This window comes from Hoplias malabaricus, chromosome 4, assembly GCF_029633855.1.
Source record: "Hoplias malabaricus isolate fHopMal1 chromosome 4, fHopMal1.hap1, whole genome shotgun sequence".
NCBI classification, from domain to species: domain Eukaryota; kingdom Metazoa; phylum Chordata; class Actinopteri; order Characiformes; family Erythrinidae; genus Hoplias; species Hoplias malabaricus.
Genome location: NC_089803.1, coordinates 43,978,378 through 43,998,169, shown reverse-complemented (window position 1 = coordinate 43,998,169; position 19,792 = coordinate 43,978,378). Strand labels below are relative to the sequence as shown.

At 36.9% G+C, this 19,792-nt stretch overlaps 2 protein-coding genes across 3 annotated transcripts; one reads left to right on the top strand and one right to left on the bottom strand.

Moving 5' to 3' along the window:
- Positions 1-31: 31 nt before the first annotated feature.
- On the top strand, positions 32-5,212 carry washc3 (WASH complex subunit 3). 2 transcript variants are annotated; one of them, XR_010802301.1, is made up of 8 exons: positions 32-203; positions 925-1,023; positions 1,758-1,823; positions 2,020-2,151; positions 2,978-3,088; positions 3,415-3,479; positions 3,581-3,845; positions 3,950-5,212. XR_010802301.1 is itself a non-coding variant. In XM_066669669.1 (7 exons), exons 1-7 carry the CDS (start codon positions 153-155, stop codon positions 3,672-3,674), a joined length of 618 nt encoding a protein of 205 aa, XP_066525766.1. In that variant the 5' UTR covers positions 32-152; the 3' UTR covers positions 3,675-5,212. The 2 variants fall into 2 exon arrangements, 1 of the variants encoding a protein (XP_066525766.1); XM_066669669.1 differs by having other exon boundaries at positions 3,581-5,212.
- Positions 5,213-17,368, bottom strand: dram1 (DNA-damage regulated autophagy modulator 1). The gene is made up of 7 exons (XM_066669668.1): positions 17,130-17,368; positions 16,126-16,193; positions 8,536-8,675; positions 6,719-6,896; positions 6,511-6,569; positions 6,125-6,217; positions 5,213-5,498 (listed from the first exon to the last, which is right to left on the bottom strand). The coding sequence occupies exons 1-7, from the start codon at positions 17,264-17,266 to the stop codon at positions 5,454-5,456; spliced, it is 720 nt and encodes a 239-aa protein (XP_066525765.1). The 5' UTR covers positions 17,267-17,368; the 3' UTR covers positions 5,213-5,453.
- Positions 17,369-19,792: the final 2,424 nt, after the last annotated feature.

Sequence of the window (19,792 nt, the reverse complement as noted above, 5' to 3'; positions counted from 1 at the left end):
TATTGTGGCTCTCACACGTAGAAGTCACGGGTTGCCGAGAAGTCACGTGAGGAGAGTGGCATGAAGATGGAGAGAGAGGGACTGATGTAGATGATTTAAATCAGTCTCAGGCATTGCGGCTAGTGAAGTGGTGTCCGCCCCCGAGGTATAGTATGGACGAGGACGGGTTGCCGATCGTGGGCTCTGGAGTAGATCTCACGAAGGTGAGTTTATTTTCGTGTGCGCGTCCCCGCTGCTCTTCTCCCGGAGAAGACACCGCGCATGAAACTAATGAACTAATCCTTTATTCTGATTTATTGTTGTTTGAAGAACACTACTGCTGATAACTCTTCATAATAAACTAAGGCACTGGAACGACTTAAAGGCCCCCCTCAATTAAAATTGATTTTTAACATGCCCTTGTGTTGTTATTAATACATTAGGAAAGGGTGTCATGACTGAACATTTCCACTTTGAAATTGCAGTATTCAAAAATACGCGGATTCAGACAGCCAGGGTTTCTGACAAATTAAAACCAAAGAGCTAATCCTGTCAACCTGTGGGGTTTGGCCTTAAAACTCTAGGCCTGTGGCAGAGGGGTCGGTGGAGATGGAGGCAGGGACTAATGGCTTATTCGTGGACCAGTGATTCCTAAATAAACGTAAATGTGTGCAAATGAGTTACACATTTCTTTCTTGGAAGTAACTGATAAATATGTTCTTTCGATGAACAGAGATGAGTTCTTTGGGCTTTAATTGATGGAGCCATTAGTAATGCTACTATTAGTAAAAACTACTTAATTAGGCTCGCAATCCCACACTTGATTATGTCACTCTCTCACATTATAAATCTCCTTCCCAAGCCTAATAAAGCTGTTCCCATGTCTTTGAAGAGATTTCACTAGTGGGGCTCTACCTTGCTGAAAATATAAATGTTTTCCACTAGGTTCCTGCCATCCCACAAAGGAGAATTGTTGCTTTCCTGAATCAGTTCATTGTTCATACGGTGCAGTTCCTTAACCGGTTTTCCACCGTCTGTGAGGAGGTAAATAAAACCACGAATACATTACATGTATAAAGAACAACTGTCTTCAACTGCTCTGTTTCTGTGTCACCATTATCATTAACTCAAGCCAATATTCATGTTAATTATACACAGGAATTACAGTTTTGGTAAACCTCTGACTAACCAGATCAGGTTAGACTAAGGCAGGTTTATGTGATAAGGTGTGTGTATGTGTAAAACCATGGACATTTAAAAAGTACATTACTGCAACAAACTTTACTTTTTTGTTATCTACATTTTAAGGGAAAATAAATATTGGGAGTTGCATACCGCTGTGATATCAGTTGTTATATGGCTTTTGATTACAGTTTGAACAAAATATTTGTCTTGTTTAGAAGTGACAGTAACTACAAACATAAAGGTCTTACCTGTCCTGACGTTACAAATATACTATATTATGGCTATTTATTCCTTGTACTTTATTATTATTATTATTATTTTACTTATTAATAGTACAATTTTTTTCTGAGTTTATAAATTGTAGCCTTGCTTTTTATTTCACACCAAATTTGCACCACTGCATGTAACACATATCTTGATGGGCTGTTGCAGGACCATTCTCAACTCTTAGTGTAACTTCCTGTGTTAAGAGCACTATTATTTTGTGTTTCGATCATGTGCCTTAATCTCAAAATCAAGTCTGTTGTACGTAAATGGAGCAAGGTAATTATAATAATTATTATATGGTTTGTCGTATTTTCTTATTGTTGTAGAAACTTGCAACAATATCGTTACGAATCCAACAGATTGAAACAACTCTCAGCATATTGGAGGCAAAGGTAAGTTTGTGCTTACATCATTAAACTCACAGTGCAGTCTGTATAGCCACACATAATACATTAAATTATAGAGCTATTTAGCACTATAAGATTAATTTGTTTATCAATTGGATCTAGCTCACCAATTACAGCTACACTGCCTTTGACCAAGTCTTTAGGTGCCATATTGTTGTATATGTATTTTGTTATCCTAAAGCTGTCCTCAATCCCTGGCCTGGAGGATGTGACAGTGGATGGTGTGAGTCAGAGGCCTTCTACAGAGAGTAACGGACCAGTAGGTGGATCCAGTGGTGCTGCAGCCCCAACTGGTTCCTCTCCTCCTTCTGAGGTAGACCTTCAAACAAAGACCCTCTCAAAAATGTAATATTGTCGCTGTCCAACTTTAAAACATGTATCTCCCAAAATAATAACTTTTCAGGAGAAGGAAAAACCTTCTTAACTTTTTATGGAAGTCAGTGTAAAAAGATTTTATTCCAAGCAATTTTGGAGCATTTCTATTGGTCCATTCATCATGAAATTTTTACATGATGTCAGGTGATGTAGAAAAGTAAAAATCCACAAAAATGGAGATGCATGTTTTTAATTGAAGAGCGACAATATTAATTTGAATTCTATGTTGTGTATTTTTTTTATACACACTTGTTGTTGTCACATTGCAGTTGCCTTGCACAGTGCAATGCATGAGAAATTATTTTATTCTGTTCCAAATATTTGAAAGAGAAAAGAAAACACTAAAATACTGAACACATCAGCTGAAGCCATGTAAAATATATTATACTTTACAAATTTATAAATAAATGTTGGCACATTAAATAATCTGAAAAAAAGTGCTGGAAAACTGAGATTTGATTATGGGCTACCAAAAATGAAGGATTGAGAGGATTTACTTTTTCCTTTGCAGAGACATGTCAGCTGGGTTGTGTTAGCACAGTCTGCTGTTTTGACAGAACTTGCATCTTAGTTAATAAACTACTAACAGCCTGATTCCTTTTTCGCTACAGGATTAACTGTATTTTTGAAGAACACACAACCTTTGCCAGTTTTACTCATTATTCCAAGAAAAGTGGAACCTATATTCACTTTATTAAAGGTTCACTTGATTTAGGAGTCTTTTTATTATATATATAATGTGTATGTTTGTTGATGTTTTGCAGGATCCTAGACAAGAAGTTCCTCAGGAGCAAAAACAAGAGGCGGTGGCAGATAATGTAATGACTGTAGCCAAAGACCCACGTTATGCCAGATATCTGAAAATGGTGCAAGTGGTACGTCATTGTCGTTTCCTTTGTGCAATTCCAGTAATAGTGTTTTGTTACTGATTAAATAAACAGTTACAATTCTAAAATATGATTGAGTTATGTTAAATGTTGTTGCATGATACCTAAACACACAAACAACCACACACATTACCTGAATGTTGTGTGCAATTTTATACAGTATCTTTATTGTACACGTGTTAACATGTTTTTGCTGCTTATTGAATTAAGCTGTTAGAAGCCCCAATAATTTTGTGTTCTTGTACCATAACTGAGGTAAACAATTGTTTAACAGCTGAAACTAACCACTCATATTAATTCCTCTGTATCTTAAGGGTGTTCCGGTCATGGCAATAAAAAACAAAATGATCCTTGAGGGCTTGGACCCCAGTCTTTTAGAGTGAGTATTTTAAATAAATATGCCTTTTGCTCTTCTGCACATCAGCCTGTATAAATATGGTAGTGACTCTTGTTAAATTAGATGTTTTGTTTCACATTCAGTTCCCCAGATGCCCCTGTTCCAGACTGTGGCAAGAAAGTGACAGAAGGACAAGACGATGACAGTTCAGGCAGTGAATCATCTTTCAGTGATTGATTGATTCAGTTGCTGCAGACAATCAGGAACTGTATATTGTCATTAGTCCTGTTCAGCTCTATACCAGGTATTTGTACTTACAGTACATGCCTAATATGGAAATACACGGAGTTGCACTATGTATATGTGCCTTAGATGCAGACGTGCAGAAGAGAAAGATGTTACTAAATAGTAAGCATAAGTACTACCCTTTTCGATAAGAACTGGACTAACTGCCATTTATCAAAAATGTAGAAGATTACTTATGATTGTATAACACTTCTCATCTCATTTAGATGACTATGTGGATGAATGATTTTATGTTGAGAGGAAGAATCAGGATGACAGCAAGAAACAGTGTGACATTCTGAAGTTAAATGTGACCTTGTTGTCATTGTCAAGTCAATAATTATTCTTTGGTTGATGTTGCAAGGCTATTGTATATTTGTGTATTTTGTAGTGCAGTTTTTACTCGTTATCGTGTCGAGTATTGTGAAAAATCAGAGAGCAGAAATTTTATTTATATGTATATATATTTCAGCATCAGAAAAAAGTAGATTCATTGTACAACAAAAGTGTTGTGTAATTTAATGCATTCTACTGCCACTCTTCCATCCTTCTGTCTACACTTCCTCCAGTAAAAACTGTTCCCAGATGTATGTGCTACTTAAAGGAACATAAACACTTACACACTTACCCTAAGGCACTTCTGCTTTTTTCCTTCTTATGTCCATCTAAAATTGCTAAAGGAGTTATTTTTTAGAAGACTAGAAATTAATCTGTTTGCACAATGAAGGGAAGGCGAAAGGAAACAAATGATAAATTGTACTGAAATGTTTCCTCTGTGAGAGATAGGAGTGTTTCTGTCAATGGTAAGAAGATCTAAATTGACCTGTAGCTGTCAAAAAGCCATTGTTGAGAAAAGAAAAACACAAACTTGATATCGGATATCTAGAGAAAGTTTTGTTAAATAATGAGTATAAACTTGGTACAGACAGCCAGAGATGTGATTTCTAAAACTGAACTTAGGAAGTATGGAATTAAACCCACTGTAGATTTCATTAGAAACATTGAAAGCAAGTCCACTCGACTAGATTGGAACCTTTAATAAAGGCAAAGAGTGAATGCACTACATACTGAAAAAATTAAATATGTAGGTTTGTGTCTATTAATTTGAGAATGCTTTCGTTAATTCTACATTTTCTGTTGTTTTTTTTTTCTGACGCTAAAAAAATAAATAACATCTGCTTATTATTTGATTTGACTGAAAATGGAAGGCTGGGTCTCTTACATTTACATACTGAATGTTGATCATGTTGTTAATTTTATAGAAGTGAGCCTTCTACTTCACAAAGAATCCTAAACCACTGACTGAGAATTCCTGTAAATGACCAGTGCACCTAACCACAGGGAAACCACTGGAATCTGTCTGTAGTAACCAGTAATGACAAAATCATGTGCTTTTGTTTCCCAATACACCAGTCATATGCACTCTGGGTAATCACATGGTAATCTCTTTATTGCTGTATCACTGTTAAGAGTTGGACAACATTAAAATGACATGGACTAAAGTGCAATAGTTGTTATCAATACAATATGGTCCTTGTAGGCATTACTGTGATAGGTGATCACTGTGATTAAGTGAATATCAAGTAAATGGATACAAAATTGAAAATGATTATAAAACACATTTGGATTAAAGTACATACAAAGAATACAAAAAATATATAAATTTGTCCAACATTAACTTGAACATTCACTCGTAAATTCTGTCTTAATGGCCATAGTGTAATGGGGCTGTCATGTAGACTCCAGTAATTCTGTATTCACTTTCAAGGTGAACTGCTGTAAGAGAGCGGGGAAAACAATTAGTGCCTCTCAATTTTTTTTTCCAGTAGTGTGTGAGCTTTTTCCTTTATTTCTGCAAAACTATGAACAGCAGATAATATGAACTGACATCAGAAGTAGATAAACAGTACCCAATTAAAAAAAGGAAATATATATAATTTCAGTCCCAGACATCTCACAGATTGATTGTTTAATTGGTTTATTTTTTATCTACTTTTAAGACTTCAGATGATGTTTTATGTCATATTTATGCAGATTTATTAAATAAGAGTTCACAAACTTTTGAGCACCAACATATTTGCCTGAATGATAACCTTGATTTCAGAAAATACACTTGGCAATTGTGTGTCCACAATTTTATTGGTAGCAATATAGTGTACACTTTAAGTCCTATATGAGGCAAGTTCAAATGTTACCTGATAGGTATAGTGTGTAAAATAGATGCTAGGTGCTCATCATAAATAGCATTGAATTTAAGAATGACAAGATTTTAGGCTGTCTTTTTTTTAAATGTACTGTAAGAGTTTTAAAGTTTTAATATCATATTTTATTGGAATAAAATGGTATTGGGCCATCTCAATGTTAATAAATCTGAAAATTTTTAATGGTTTCTGTGAACTAACCTTGAATTCTTGTATATATGTGAAGAAGAAGAAGACAAAACTAAATGCGACAGTCCATTCACACACAGCGCTGACCAAATGGGGTGTGTAGTCCTATAGACCACAGAGACAAACATCAAAAATGATATATTTCTTATATAATTTCTTGGTAACCCTCTTTACAATAAGGGTACATAATTCATGATACTTAAGAGAGTAATAAGCATTACTAAATGGTTAGCTAATGTCACTTTTAATCAATAATGATAATAAAGAAGAACTAGCATTCTTTTAGGATTTTATTAAATCCTAATATAACATTTGATAAAATTAATATTATAACTTGTAAGAGATTGGAACAGTATTCTTCAGTCTTGTTCAGAAATGTTGGAATGTGTATACTTTACCTTGTCATGTGTGTTCCAGTGTAATTGGGTTGATTTCGTAATGAACCCACAAATGATAGCTTAAGGAATGTTAAAGAAAATGCACAGGACATGTGCTTATTGAATAAAAAGGCAGACACTTTTATTACAGCAAAAAATATCTTTGTACTACATCATTAAAAACGATTAAAGCAACTGGGTGCTTGTGCTTCCAAAATATAAAGGATACTTGGAAATACTGCCAGGAAGGCCACAATGGCAAATATGGTGCGAATATAGCACACAGCTTTTGAAGTTCCATAAGGATAAGCCTTATATGAAATTATGGTCTGAAGAATGATGTAAATTACTCCAGAGATGAAGAAAATAAAAGCACCGAAGTCATGGACCTTTCTGAGGACTGTTTCCTAAAACAAGACATTAAATACAAGTAAACATATATTATATACATGGGCATGCGTAAATTTATTAATTGATATTTTCATACTGAATAGATAAATAGATAGATATAGATGTGCATCTCAATAAATTAGAATATCATTAAAATAATAATTAATTTCAGTAATTCAATTCAAAAAGTGAAACTCGTATAGATTCATTACAAACAGATTAATCTATTTCAAGTGTTTATTTCTTTTTATGTCGATGATTATGGCTTACAGCCAGTGAAAACCCAGAGGTTATTATATAAGACAAATTTAAAAAATTATTTTTAATACAGAAATGTTGGTCTACTGAAAAGTATGTACAGTATATGCACTCAATACTTGGTTGGGGCTCCTTTTGCATGAATTACTGCATCAATGTGGCATGGTGATCAGCCTGTAGCTCTGCTAAGGTGTTATGGAAGCCCAGGTTGCATTGATAGCTGCTTTCAGGCCTTCAGAAATCCACATCTCCATAAAGCTTGCCAGCAGAGGGAAGAATGAAGTGCTCTAAAATGTCCTGGTACACGGTTGCACTCACTTTGGACTTGATATAACACAGTTGACCAACACCAGCAGATGAGAACATGGCTCCCCAAATCATCACTGATTGTGGAGACTCAACACTAGACTCAAGCAGCTTGGATAGTGTGCCTCTCCACTCTTGCTCCAGACTGTGGGACCTTGATTTCCAAATGAAATGCAAAATTAATCTGAAAACAAGACTTTGGACACTGAGCAACAGTCCTGTCCTTTTTCTCCTTGGCCCAGGTAAGACTCTTCTGGTTTTGTCTCTGGGTCATAAGTGACTTGACACAAGGAATGCGACAGTTGTGGCCCATGTCCTGGACACGTCTGTGTGGTGGCTCCTGAAGCACTGACTCCAGCAGCAGTCCACTCCATGTGAATCTCCCCCAAATTTTTGAATGGCTTTTGTTTGTGCACCATTTTCAACCACACTTTATCCTTCCATTTAACTTCCCTTTAATATGCTTGGATACAGCAGGAGGGTGTCAGTGACTGCTTTCTGGACATCTGTCAAGTCAGCAGTCTTCTCCATGATTGTGTAGCCTACTGAACCAGACTAAGGGACCATTTTAAAGGCTTGGGACACCTTTGCAGGTGATTATTCTTATTTTCTGAGATAATGACCCTTGGGTTTTCATTGGCTGTAATCCATAATCATCAACATTAAAAGAAATAAACAATAGAAAAAGATCACTCTGTGATGAATCTATATAATGAATTTCACATTTTGAATTTGAAATAAATTACCTTTTTGATGATATTCTAATTTACTGAGATGCATCTTTATATATATATATATATAATATAATATAAATATATATAATAAGTAATATATACATCTGCATATATATATATATATATATATATATATATATATATATACCCACACACACACACACAAAATATAGGCATTTCCAACACAAGCTTTGGTAACAGACTACCAGACAAGAGTGAATTTTATAAAAGCTTAATATGGTAATAATCAACAATATGTATCAAATAAATATCAAATTTAACAATACAATTAATAATTGCAATACAAATTATACTGCGATTTTTGATAACTAGTTCATGAACATGTTAATGGACATACCTGAAATGTAGCTACAAAACACATTCCCAAACAAGAAATGAAAGCAAAGGCAAAAGCAGTTTTGTTCAGGATAGGAATGGAGCCTCTATTCTGATTTATACACTCTACATATTTATATCTGGCGAACATAGTGGCAAAACCTGGAAAAGAAAAAACAAAAAGGATATTACTATCTTATACTAATATTCTATACTATGTGTAGTGTAGAATATTTTAATGGTTTCTGGGTGATTTTGGATGATCATCTTAAATGTACTGTCTTAATTAAAAATAGATCGTTTTAAAGGTTAATTGTTCTAAAGAAAAGACAAAAAAAAAGATTGTAACAGTGTTGGCTAATACCCAAGCTGTCAGTGCCAGCAAGCAGATACCAGTTTCGTTAATTAAAGCCTGCAATATTAAAACTATACAATTTTTCTACATTAATGTATGACCAATGTCCTTAACCACACTAACCCTAAATATTCTGCATCAAGTGAAGCGAATAATACAAGAGAAATGACAAAACATAACAAGACAAAAAAACTCCAGGACAGCATTTTTATTTTTAGAATATTTTCAGTATCATACTATTGGAATAGCCCTCTGTACAACTATGAAAGCACCATTGGCACAACAGCTGACATTACACTGACAAATGAATCACAAAAATATAACCAGTTTACCAGACTTTTGATTTATATAAATGGTTCTCAAACTTAAACTTAGACCAAGTACCACCCATTATCAAACCAAAACCTCCAAGTACCACCAATGAGTCCAGAAACGTGCGCCCCTGGTTTTTTCTCTGTTACAGGGGCAAAATGTCCAAACCTGTTTGCTCCCTTAGCAAATCTTCAGTTGGCAACTTTGACTTTGTGGAGATCCACAGATTGGCCCACTTGTCAAGGCAGTCAGTGGAGTCCAAGTGGAGCTTGACTTGACTAAAGTGAAACGATTGCTTACTCACCCTCCTTCCACCAAGAAGCTACTCCCCCTACTAGCATGTATGGTGAAGGTAAGGTGGTATTGGGACAAACAAAATCCCCATTACATCAATTTTTTCCCCTCTTTCCTGTTGTAGATCTTCTAGTTCACACTTCTAGTGTGGAAGTGGTTCTGCCAGGCTCCACTACAGGCAGCTATTATTTAAAACCACCCTCACCAGGGACAAAGAAAATCACTTATCTTTTCTGCTAGAAACTAAAGGTTAATCTCATTTCCCTTGAGCTGACAACTGATCCTTGGATGAAACATGTAGGTTTGTACACAGAGTGTACAAACGTACCTTTAGGTAAACCAGTCCACCAAAGGAATAAGCCCTGAAAGTGTTGATCAGTTCTTCTGTCTGGATATTGCACCATCTTGGATTGAGGGCTTGGACTGAGCAAACACAGTTCTGCCTTCTAACTGTGTTTGGGGCCCAAGCATCTTCTATTAGTGTGCTTGTCTGGGTGGGGCATAGTCTCTGATTTTTGCCCTTTATGGAGGCACAGTACAGTATTGTAATACAGTACTCCCTAGCTTCTGCCTTTCAGGTCACTTCCAAAACCATGCAATTCAAAGTTTGGCATTTTCTCTAAAAGTTCCTGTTTTCTTTGCTGGGAGTCGAGAGAAAGTCTAGCATACCGGACTGAGACACCCATTACCCATTTACTGATGCTGGGGCTTCTTAAACACATTAGACTGGATTTGAGCATAAAGACAGACCTAAGAGCTCAAATTGTGAGGAAACATCCTCAGAATTTAATAAAAATGGTTTTGTCAATTTAAATAGAAAACGTCGCCTTTAAAGTTGAAAGAGAACGTTAGGTCCAAGTTCTCTGAAACAAATGTGAGCTATCTCACTGCATTTTCCTCCTAGCACTCAGCAGGAAACAGCATGTTTGAGAATGACTGGCACAGGAGCTGCTGCTGTTATTTAAGAAGGAAGGGAAAAGTTTATTCCTATTATTATGCAGCTTAAATAATCACCAGCTGTTTGCTAGGTTTTAGCTAGGTGGTGGCCTATGAATCCCAGGTGGTTGCTAGTTGCTATAGTATTTTGTTGTTTTTTAGGTGGTTGCTCTGGTGGTTGGATGGTTGGCAGGGTGTTGCTAAGAACTTCTGGTGCTTGCTAAGGTGTTGCAGCTTGGGCAATTTGGCATTTGGTACAGTCAATCTTATGGAACCGTGTACCTTTTGTTAATTGGTTTTCCATTAATAATCCTGCAATAGAAAAACGGAGAACAACCCATTTCCGATATAATTCCGATATAATGTGATAAATATGATTTAAGAAATTCTCTTACCACATTCTCTGGTACTGTTGATAACATACAAAGTAGGGAAATGAGTCATTATCCATTTTTCTATTGCAGGATTAGAAATGGAAAACCAATTAACAAAAGGTACATGGACCCTTATGGGTTGCGATATGTAAAAATTATATCCAATCATAAAGTTAGTCTCTCTGTGTTTATACACAGATTTCTTATAAAATGCCAGAGTTGTGAAACTGTCAAATTGCAATTAATGGGGAATTTATTGTCTGTGCATCGAATTCTGCTTCCTGCTTCCTTGCCATTCAGACGCTTTGCTGCTTATCTTCTATTTCTTTCCTTCTATTTTTTCAAAACCTACTTGTTTTTCTGTGATAGAGTAATGTGGGATTTTCAGAACCTGCTATCAGAGTATAAGGACTGGCATTTCGGAGCTGTGCAAGGAGTAACAGTGAGTGGGAGTACAGGCAGCAGACAGTGGGCTGAAGACTTAACAGAGCAGCGGACAGTGGAGGAACACCGATCCAGACCAGAGGATCGTGTGGATGGCAACACTGCCGTGAGTACAGCTAGAGACAGGCAATGGGTACAAATTGAAGCTAGACCCAATTACCGTGTGTTTATAGCTCTGTAGTCTTGTCTTCTACTCCTGGTACCACAGCTGGTCCAGGAAATTCAGCTGCTAAACCTAACAATGCTGCTGAGAGATCACAGCCCAGAACCAGACCAGAATATCGGTCTTACTCACTTCAGTTGAAAAACAGATTTGAACCACTGCATGCCCTTTGTGAGAATCACAAATGCAGTGAACACAATGCAGAAAGTGCCAGAAGTGTCAGCCGGTCACAAAACCCTAACAAACCTACAGCAGACACCCTGATCTTTGGAGATGACACTGTTAATGGGGTAACAAACCCAAAACTCATAGTGTGATGTGAGCCAAACATCACAGTCCCTGAACTTACTGCAAAGCTTCCAGCTGTACTGGCTGAGTACACAAATGTGAAGTGGATTATTGGAAAGAATGACACTGTCCCCTAAGAAAAATCACGCTCCATCACCACCTAGAGCACCTCAACGGAAGAGACAAGTTCCTCGACCCCCGGAAAGGCAGCTTCGCTCACGGCCCCATCGTCAGCAGGAGCTTCACACAGCTTCGTAAGCTGATTAGGGCGAGGAAAAGTGATGTTTTTCGGGTCCTGGCTGCTGCAGTGATGATGTCAGCAGTACATGTTTTCAAAACAAGCTTGGACCATTGGTGCCTGTAATCTCTCCTATTCCAGTACTTATCAGAGAGAGAAAGGACAGGGAGTTCAGGTCAGATTCTGTGAATGTAGCCAATCTACAGCATATAAAATTGAGACAGAGATCCTGTGGCGAAGTGCATGAGTTACTCAGTTAGCTCTTCTAAATATCAGATCTCTCACAAATAAATCACACTTAATTAATGATTTTATTACAGCACATGAGCTTGATTTTATACTTTTAACTGAGACTTGGCTAAATTAATGTAGTGCTGCAACTGTTTTATTGGAGTCGGCTCCTCCAGATTTTAATTTTTTAAATGCATCTCGTGCCAGTAGAAAAGGTGGAGGTCTAGCTGCTCTGTTCCATGGTTCTTTTCAGTGCAAGCAGTTATCATTTGGTGACTTCTCAACATTTGAGTATCTCTGTGTAGTTCTCAAAGGGACACCACAGGTATTACTAGTAACTGTCTACAGGCCTCCGAAGTACAGTGCTAATTTTATTGATGAATTTAAAGAGATGCTGTCTTTTATTTCTACTGACTTTGACCATTTTGCTATTGCTGCTGACTTTAAGACACATATCGACAATCCCAAGGACTGTTTTGCCAAGGAACTACACACCATATTGCATTCTTTTGGTCTTTCACAGCATATTACAGGGAGTACACATTGCCATGGTCACACACTGGATATTGTTATCTCAAAGAATCTCAACATATCAGTGACTGTGAAGGACGTTGCATTGTCAGATCACTACTGTGTGTTCTTTGATATGTGGGCCTCACCAGTCATCAGAGACAGAAGAGTTTGTCTCAAGAAAAGGATTATAAAGGACTGCACAGCTACACTTTTCATGAGTAAATTGTGCACTACACCATGTGAATGATCCAACTTTGTTGATGATCTGCTGAATAGTTTTAATTCAAAAATTGTCAGTGTTATGGATGAGATTGCGCCAGTTAAAGTGAAGGCTTTGTCTTGCAAACAGAAAGCGCCATGGAGAAATGTGTCTGTTGTTCAAATCCAAAAGAGGGAGTGTCGCAAGGCAGAACGCAGATGTCGTAAAACAAGTCTTCATATTCACAAAGAAATCTACAAAGATAGGCTACGTGAATACAACCCGATAATATGCAAAACACAACAATCCTATTTCTCTAGCATCATCAACAATAACATTAACAACAGCAAAATCCTCTTCACTGGGGTCGACAGACTTACTAACTCACCCAAACAAATGGCACCTGAATTATTAACAACTGAAAGATGTAATGAGTTTGCATTATTTTTTAACACTAAAATAAAGAATATCTGACAAGCGATTAGTACATCTATATCCAACAATGAGTCTGTACCCTTTTCATCACCTCATAAAACTCATTGGTTAAAATGTCAGAGTTCAGAACTGTTAATAATCAAATTTTATTTGACACAGTTAATCATCTCAAACCATCCACTTGCAGTCTTGACACACTACCAACCACATTTTTAAAGAGTGTGTTTCACACTATAGCACCAGACCTACTCCACATTGTAAACACCTCACTCGTGTAGGGAGTCTTTCTGAGCTCACTAAAAACTGCAGTTGTAAAGAAAAAATTATAATCATCTCAGATAAGTAACTACAGACCAATTTGTAATTTACCGTTCATTGGCAAAATCATTGAGAAAATAGTTTTCAGGCGAATCAGTAGTTTCTTGTCCATAAACAGTAGCCTAGACAAATTCCAGTCTGGGTTCCGGTCTAAACACAGCGCTGAGACTGCTCTAATTAAGGTCATTAATGACATTCGCTTAAATACGGAGGCTGGAAAGGTATCTCTTCTATTACTTCTTGACTTTAATGCTTAGATTCTTATAGATAGACTCGCAAACTGGGTTGGACTCTCAGGAACAGTCTTGAAGTGGTTCGTTTCTTACATGGAAGGCAGGAACTACTTTGTAGAAATAGAAAATAATATTTCAGAGACAAGCCACATGCCAGTGACCTGTGGTGTCCCCCAGGGCTCTGTTCTTGGTCCACTTTTACTTAATTTATATATGCTTCCTCTTGGCCAGATTCTACAAGACTACAGGCTGTCCTATCACAGCTATGCAGATGATACTCAGATTTAAATGGCCCTGTCCCCAAACAACTCTGGTCCAGTTGACTCATTAAGCAAGTGCCTTGAACACATCACTGACTGGATGGGACACAACTTTCTGCAGCTGAATAAAGATAAAACTGAGATTATACTATTTGGGAACAGCAATGAGAGACAAAGATTGGTTACGTATCTGGACTCGAGAGCCCTCAAATCTAAAGAACTGTCTCGCAACCTTGGTGTATTAATGGACTCAGATTTCAGTTTTAGTCTCATATTAAAGCGGTTACTAGATCAGCATTTTACCATCTTAAGAACATCAGTAAGATTAGAGATTTTCTGACTAAACCAGACCTGGAGAAACTTATCCATGCCTTTATTTCTAGCAGGATTGATTACAGTAATGGTCTCTTAGCTGGACTTCCAAAAAAGACCATTAAACAGCTTCAGCTGATTCAAAATGCAGCTGCCAGAGTTCTCACTAGGAGCAAAAGAACAAATCACATCACCCCCATCCTCAAATACTTACATTGAATACCAGTCTGTTACAGAATAGACTTTAAGGTGATCTCTCAGATCTTTAGGAACTAGTCAGAGTCCTGCCTCAGGTCCAAATTAAACATGGAGAGGCAACGTTTAGCTACTATTATGGAAATAGTACTCATAAATGGAACCAGTTGACTGAGAATATTAGAAGAGCCCCGACTTTAGACACTTTTAAATCATGGCTTAAAACATTCCTGTTTGAGCAGCTACAGCTCAGTTTAAAATATTCTGCACTTTTATTTCTGGAACAGCATTTTATTTCTTTTCTTTTATTGTATCATCTTAAATTGTTTTGATCATTTTTAATCATTTTACTCTTTTTATTTAATTGTTTTATTGGACTTTTATGATTTTTATCTGACTTTTAATTTAACTGTCTCTTTGACTGAATTGCTTCTGTATGAAAGGTGCTCTATAAATAAACTTGCCTTGCCTTGCTATGCCTTACAGAAAGGCATCCTATGGTATAAGTTTCAATTTGTTTAGCCGCCGCTTGAGGTTCAGTTTCTTCCCATGTGTGTCTAGGCCTAATTTTTTTACAACCTAAATTCCAGCTGTGTCAGGCAGTGGAGAGTTTGTTTCATTTTCAACAGAAAGAGAAGTGTAACTGCTATGCCACTGAAGCAGAAATTCCATTGTTACTTAAGGTACCCCCTCTGACGCTTCGCTCGGGAGTCACATTTAATGCACAATGAAAATAAATAAGCTGTTACATGTAATTTCCCAATACTCTTATGACATCAAGTGACTGAAAGGGATTTTTCTCACTTTGCCAGATACAGTTTCACATTGTTATGGCCATGCAAATTTGACATTGTGACTTAAATATTAACAGTGAAAAATTATATATAAAAAAAAAATCTGTGAGAACTATGCTTATGTTTTGGGGAGAATGGCAATGGCATTAGTTAAGAGCTTATGTGTACCTTGAGCCCACTAAGGTTTAAGTACAGTGTTTGATCAACATCTTTTAAAACACATGGAAGTAAATTATCAGTACTCTTCTCTGTCATGAACCCAGGTGGTGGAATGAACTTCCACTGGCTGTCCAAACAGCAGATTCTTCCATGGTCTTCAATCATTGACTATCTTCTTTATAGGTTTGAACACATATGAACACTGAGTAGGTATTACTAGATATTGAACTGCTGGGAATGGGCTTCCTCAATTTTCTTTCTTATAATGTAACATCATCTGATGCAAGGACATACAAGTTAAAAGAGCTTCCTAATACTAGACTCCCTCATGACCTCCATGAGGGTAATCAAGCACCAGTTTTTGCTCTATCAGGGACTTTTGGATTTTTTTCATTTAACTTTTGAAAAGGTAAATATAGAGAAATATATAAAAAAGAAATAAAAATGAAAGCCGATTCATAATTCAGCTGCACTTGGCTTGATGGGTGTTTGCTGTTTACTTTTTCAAGTACAATAAAGTTATATAACACTAAGAATGGAATGAAAACACAATTCCCACCTGCAAAAGCTGTGATTGTTGACATCAAACCAAAAATGCAGCTCTCTGGAGGGCTGGCCCCAGTGTCACTGAAAAACAAATCAAATGACTTTAAACTACTAACAGCAATTTAAATTAATGTTTAATTATTATGCATTCCACATCTTTTATGAAACACACAATGTGGCCAAAACTTTGGTGGCATGTACATATCCAAATTTTCTCCCCTTTAAAAACTGGTATTAAAATGTAGTTGGTTTCCCATTACAACAGTAAAAGCTGTTGGGACATGTCTGTGGGGATTTGTGACTACATTCAGCCACATTACAGGGGTCAGGTACAAATGTTGTGTGAATAGTTTTGAATCACAAAAGCCACAACAGTACCTCCTAACTCATGCTGAATGATGGTCTGTCACTTCAAATATCACTGCTCGAGTGACAATGTTTAAGGACCTTCTGGTCAAGTCCATATGCATGCTTTTTAATGAAGATTTGAACATCAACTTAATATACACAAAGTAGCTAATACACACATAGTGTGTAATGGCACTGTTTATGTGGTCCTGATTTGGTTCGAGGGCTAAGCCTTAATTCCGTTTGAAAACTAGGGTACAACAAAGGAAATTTCCAGAACCCTCTGACAGTTACAATGACGTTTGAAAATTTTTATGTACCTTTCTTTCTCACTTATTTAAGCGAATGTGATTTTTGGGCTGGCAAATTAACATTATTAGAAGGTTTCCACGTCCTGTGGGTAGCTTTCCACACAGAGACGTAGGCATCAACTTCGTGCTAAAACGAAACTAAAAAAGCTTTGAAACAATAATAGATCCCCTTCCCCCATATTTCATTTAATCAGTGTGTGGAGTAATGTACAGTCGTTACACCAGAATAGTCAACTTTTACTATAGTTTTCATAGGCCTTTAGTAGTCATTAACTTCGACATAAATAGCTAGCTAAATGAGTGGTTTCCTCTGTGAAAAGAACAAAGGAGTCGTGTGATGAAGAGTCGGTTCCCTTACCTTATGTACGGGAAGAGCACATCGATGTCTCCACGTAACAGTGCAATCACATAGTTGACTATAAACGTACTTGAAGACCAAATGACCAGAAAAGTGGGCAAGAAGCACATTCCATTCAGAAACCAGAACCTCGCCATTTACCTAAATCTGCATCCCCCTCGCTTAGTAAAGTTGAAAAGTCGGAAGGCACGGTGAAGAGATGCTTAGGTGGTGAGAGTTGCCATCGCCCTGTTCATCTCTCTCTCATTCTCTTTTTGCTCTGAGCAGACACTGACCTGTGCTTTAACTTTACTGGTCACGTGTACCCTTTGGGCTTGTAATTCAAGTTCCTCATCGTGTCTCCCTGCAGCTTTTTACCGCCTGTCTTGTGGATATTTAACCGTTTACCGTATACTGCTGCTATCTCATTTTTTTTTGTCGGTTGTAAATCCCCCAGTACAAAGGTAAACGTACAATTGTGATATTCAGTGGTTAAGATGTGGCACATTGGCATATCTAAAGAGATATGAAAAAAGAGTATAGTGAGTATACCGAGTATAAACTGTTTTTCTTGACCACTCGGAGTGTCCTAAACAGTACATTATGGTTTTGTTACATCTTGCCTTAAAGATCTTCTTAGTTATCAGCACTTATTTAAAGTCAGAATTAAAGTAGGCACTATTAATAGAATTTTATTTTTTGTTCACTGTATAATAATTCTGTTTGTTTGGTAGTTATCAGCAGCAAAATAAATTCCTGTTGTATTAAAAATGATTAGAATTCCATTTTCATTGGAAACAGTTAGTAAAATGTTCCCTTAGTCATAATTAATATTCTTATCAGTAGATTATACAGAAATTATTCTGATTTAGATGGAGCAAGAATAGTCAATAGTTTTCTTCTAAAGAAATTTATTTCTGGCTAGAATTCTCAACATTTGCACACCAATATATTCTGTTTTATTATATATTTTTTGAAAACAATTTGCAAACCATAAAGTTACAAATGTACAAAAAATGACCATAGAAGGTTAAATGAAAGCTGAACCTTTTTTCTCCTCAAAGCATATGAAATGCTGTGAATATTCAAGAAAAAAAAGAGAATGTGGAGACCATATGACCATTAACCAGAATTATGAAAAAGAGGAAAATATGGGGGTGGGGGTGGGGGGGAGACAGCATGTGACCTAAATTATACAACCTCATTTCTTAAAAGATTTGAGGAAGTATCACTTTTATGGTATATACGTATGTCTGCTTTTCTAGTAAGGAGAGACCATCATAAAGTGTGGAGCCACCAAATGCTCCAGATGTTTCCGTGCACTTTTGTGTAGATTTCTCCACTATGGTAAATTGATGAACACCTTCATTCCAAAATATATTTCTTCAGTTGGTGTTTTGATGATAGAGAAGATAATTCTCTATGATCCAAATTGTCACATAGCTGTTAATTAGATTATTATTTGATTATCATTATTTGATGTCTTTTAGATGAGTGAATTCCAATCCATCTTGAAATGTTTCATAATATAATAAAGGTGATCGTTCACAATAACATGGTACTGATTTGAATTGAAGCGCATAAGGACCTAAACCAGCTTAACACCCACTACCTAGAGCCACTGGATCCCCTCTGTGTAGATATCAAGCATTTGGGCCTGTACTGCTTACACATGCATCCATTCACTTATGATGAAATATGCCTTCTGACTATGGTACTTTTTCCATATCTCTGTAGATATGCCAATGTGCCACATCTTAACTACATAAAATCTCAATTGTACAATTCTCTTTGTACTGGGGGATTTACAACAGACAGCATTTTTGGGGTTTCCTATAATCTTTTTTAATCTTCGGAAATGTGTATATGTTGGCATTTTGATTCTGTTGTATCAGTCTTTAAGTCCTGCATTACCAATAAATAATATCATTGTCAGAAAAAAATATATTTCTTAGGGTTTTCAACTTTATCTGTAAATTTACTGTATATCTAAATGCTGTTATATTTTTCATCATATCTAACTCTAGCCAGCTGAGGAGTCTTGAAGCCCTTTCCATACATGCCCTACAATGAATCCTTTCATCAACGTTCATTCATTCATTCATTCATCCATTCATTGACTGTAACTGTTAATCCAGTGGCGGTGAGTCCTACCCAAAATCACTGCACACAAGGTAGGAGCACACCCTGGAGAGGGCGCCAGTCTTTCGCAGGGCAACACACACACACATATTCACTCACACACTCACACCTACGGACACTTCTGAGTCGTCAATCCACCTACCGACATGTGTTTTTGGACAGTGGGAGGAAACCTGAGCACCCGGAGGAAACCTAGCTTTCCAGCCTTGAACTTCTGAATTATTATGTTAATGGAATGCAGTATATTTCATATTCTAAATTTAGTGGTGCACTTTGTGCATTGAATCTTTGTTGAAGACCCCCTCCAGTATACGTCTGTCTGAGCGAGCTCCACATTTGAAACCCAGCGTGTGTTTTCTAAAGCCCACAAGTGACCGACAGCTCATAGCTGACTTCGAAAGGGGTCTAAATCCACAGTCAAAAACGAAAGTGCGGTGAGTTAGTATTAGTCATCCACCACAGGGGGGCGCTCAGTGCGGACTTCAGCGGCGAAGCGTGTGACCAAGTGGCAGCAGCAGAGAGAGAGAGGAAGACCAGCAAAC

Bases quoted from the DNA above. Each gene is read 5' to 3' on its own strand.
- washc3 (XM_066669669.1), top strand. From the start codon at position 153: ATGGACGAGGACGGGTTGCCGATCGTGGGCTCTGGAGTAGATCTCACG. The intron at 2,152-2,977 runs GTAGACCTTCAA...GATGTTTTGCAG, and splicing joins GTTCCTCTCCTCCTTCTGAG to GATCCTAGACAAGAAGTTCC. The intron at 3,480-3,580 runs GTGAGTATTTTA...TTTCACATTCAG, and splicing joins TTGGACCCCAGTCTTTTAGA to TTCCCCAGATGCCCCTGTTC.
- dram1 (XM_066669668.1), bottom strand. From the start codon at position 17,266: ATGGCGAGGTTCTGGTTTCTGAATGGAATGTGCTTCTTGCCCACTTTT. The intron at 6,897-8,535 runs GTATGTCCATTA...GTCTTGTTTTAG, and splicing joins GTTTTGTAGCTACATTTCAG to GAAACAGTCCTCAGAAAGGT. The intron at 6,218-6,510 runs GTAAAGTATACA...TGTGGTCTATAG, and splicing joins ACTGGAACACACATGACAAG to GACTACACACCCCATTTGGT.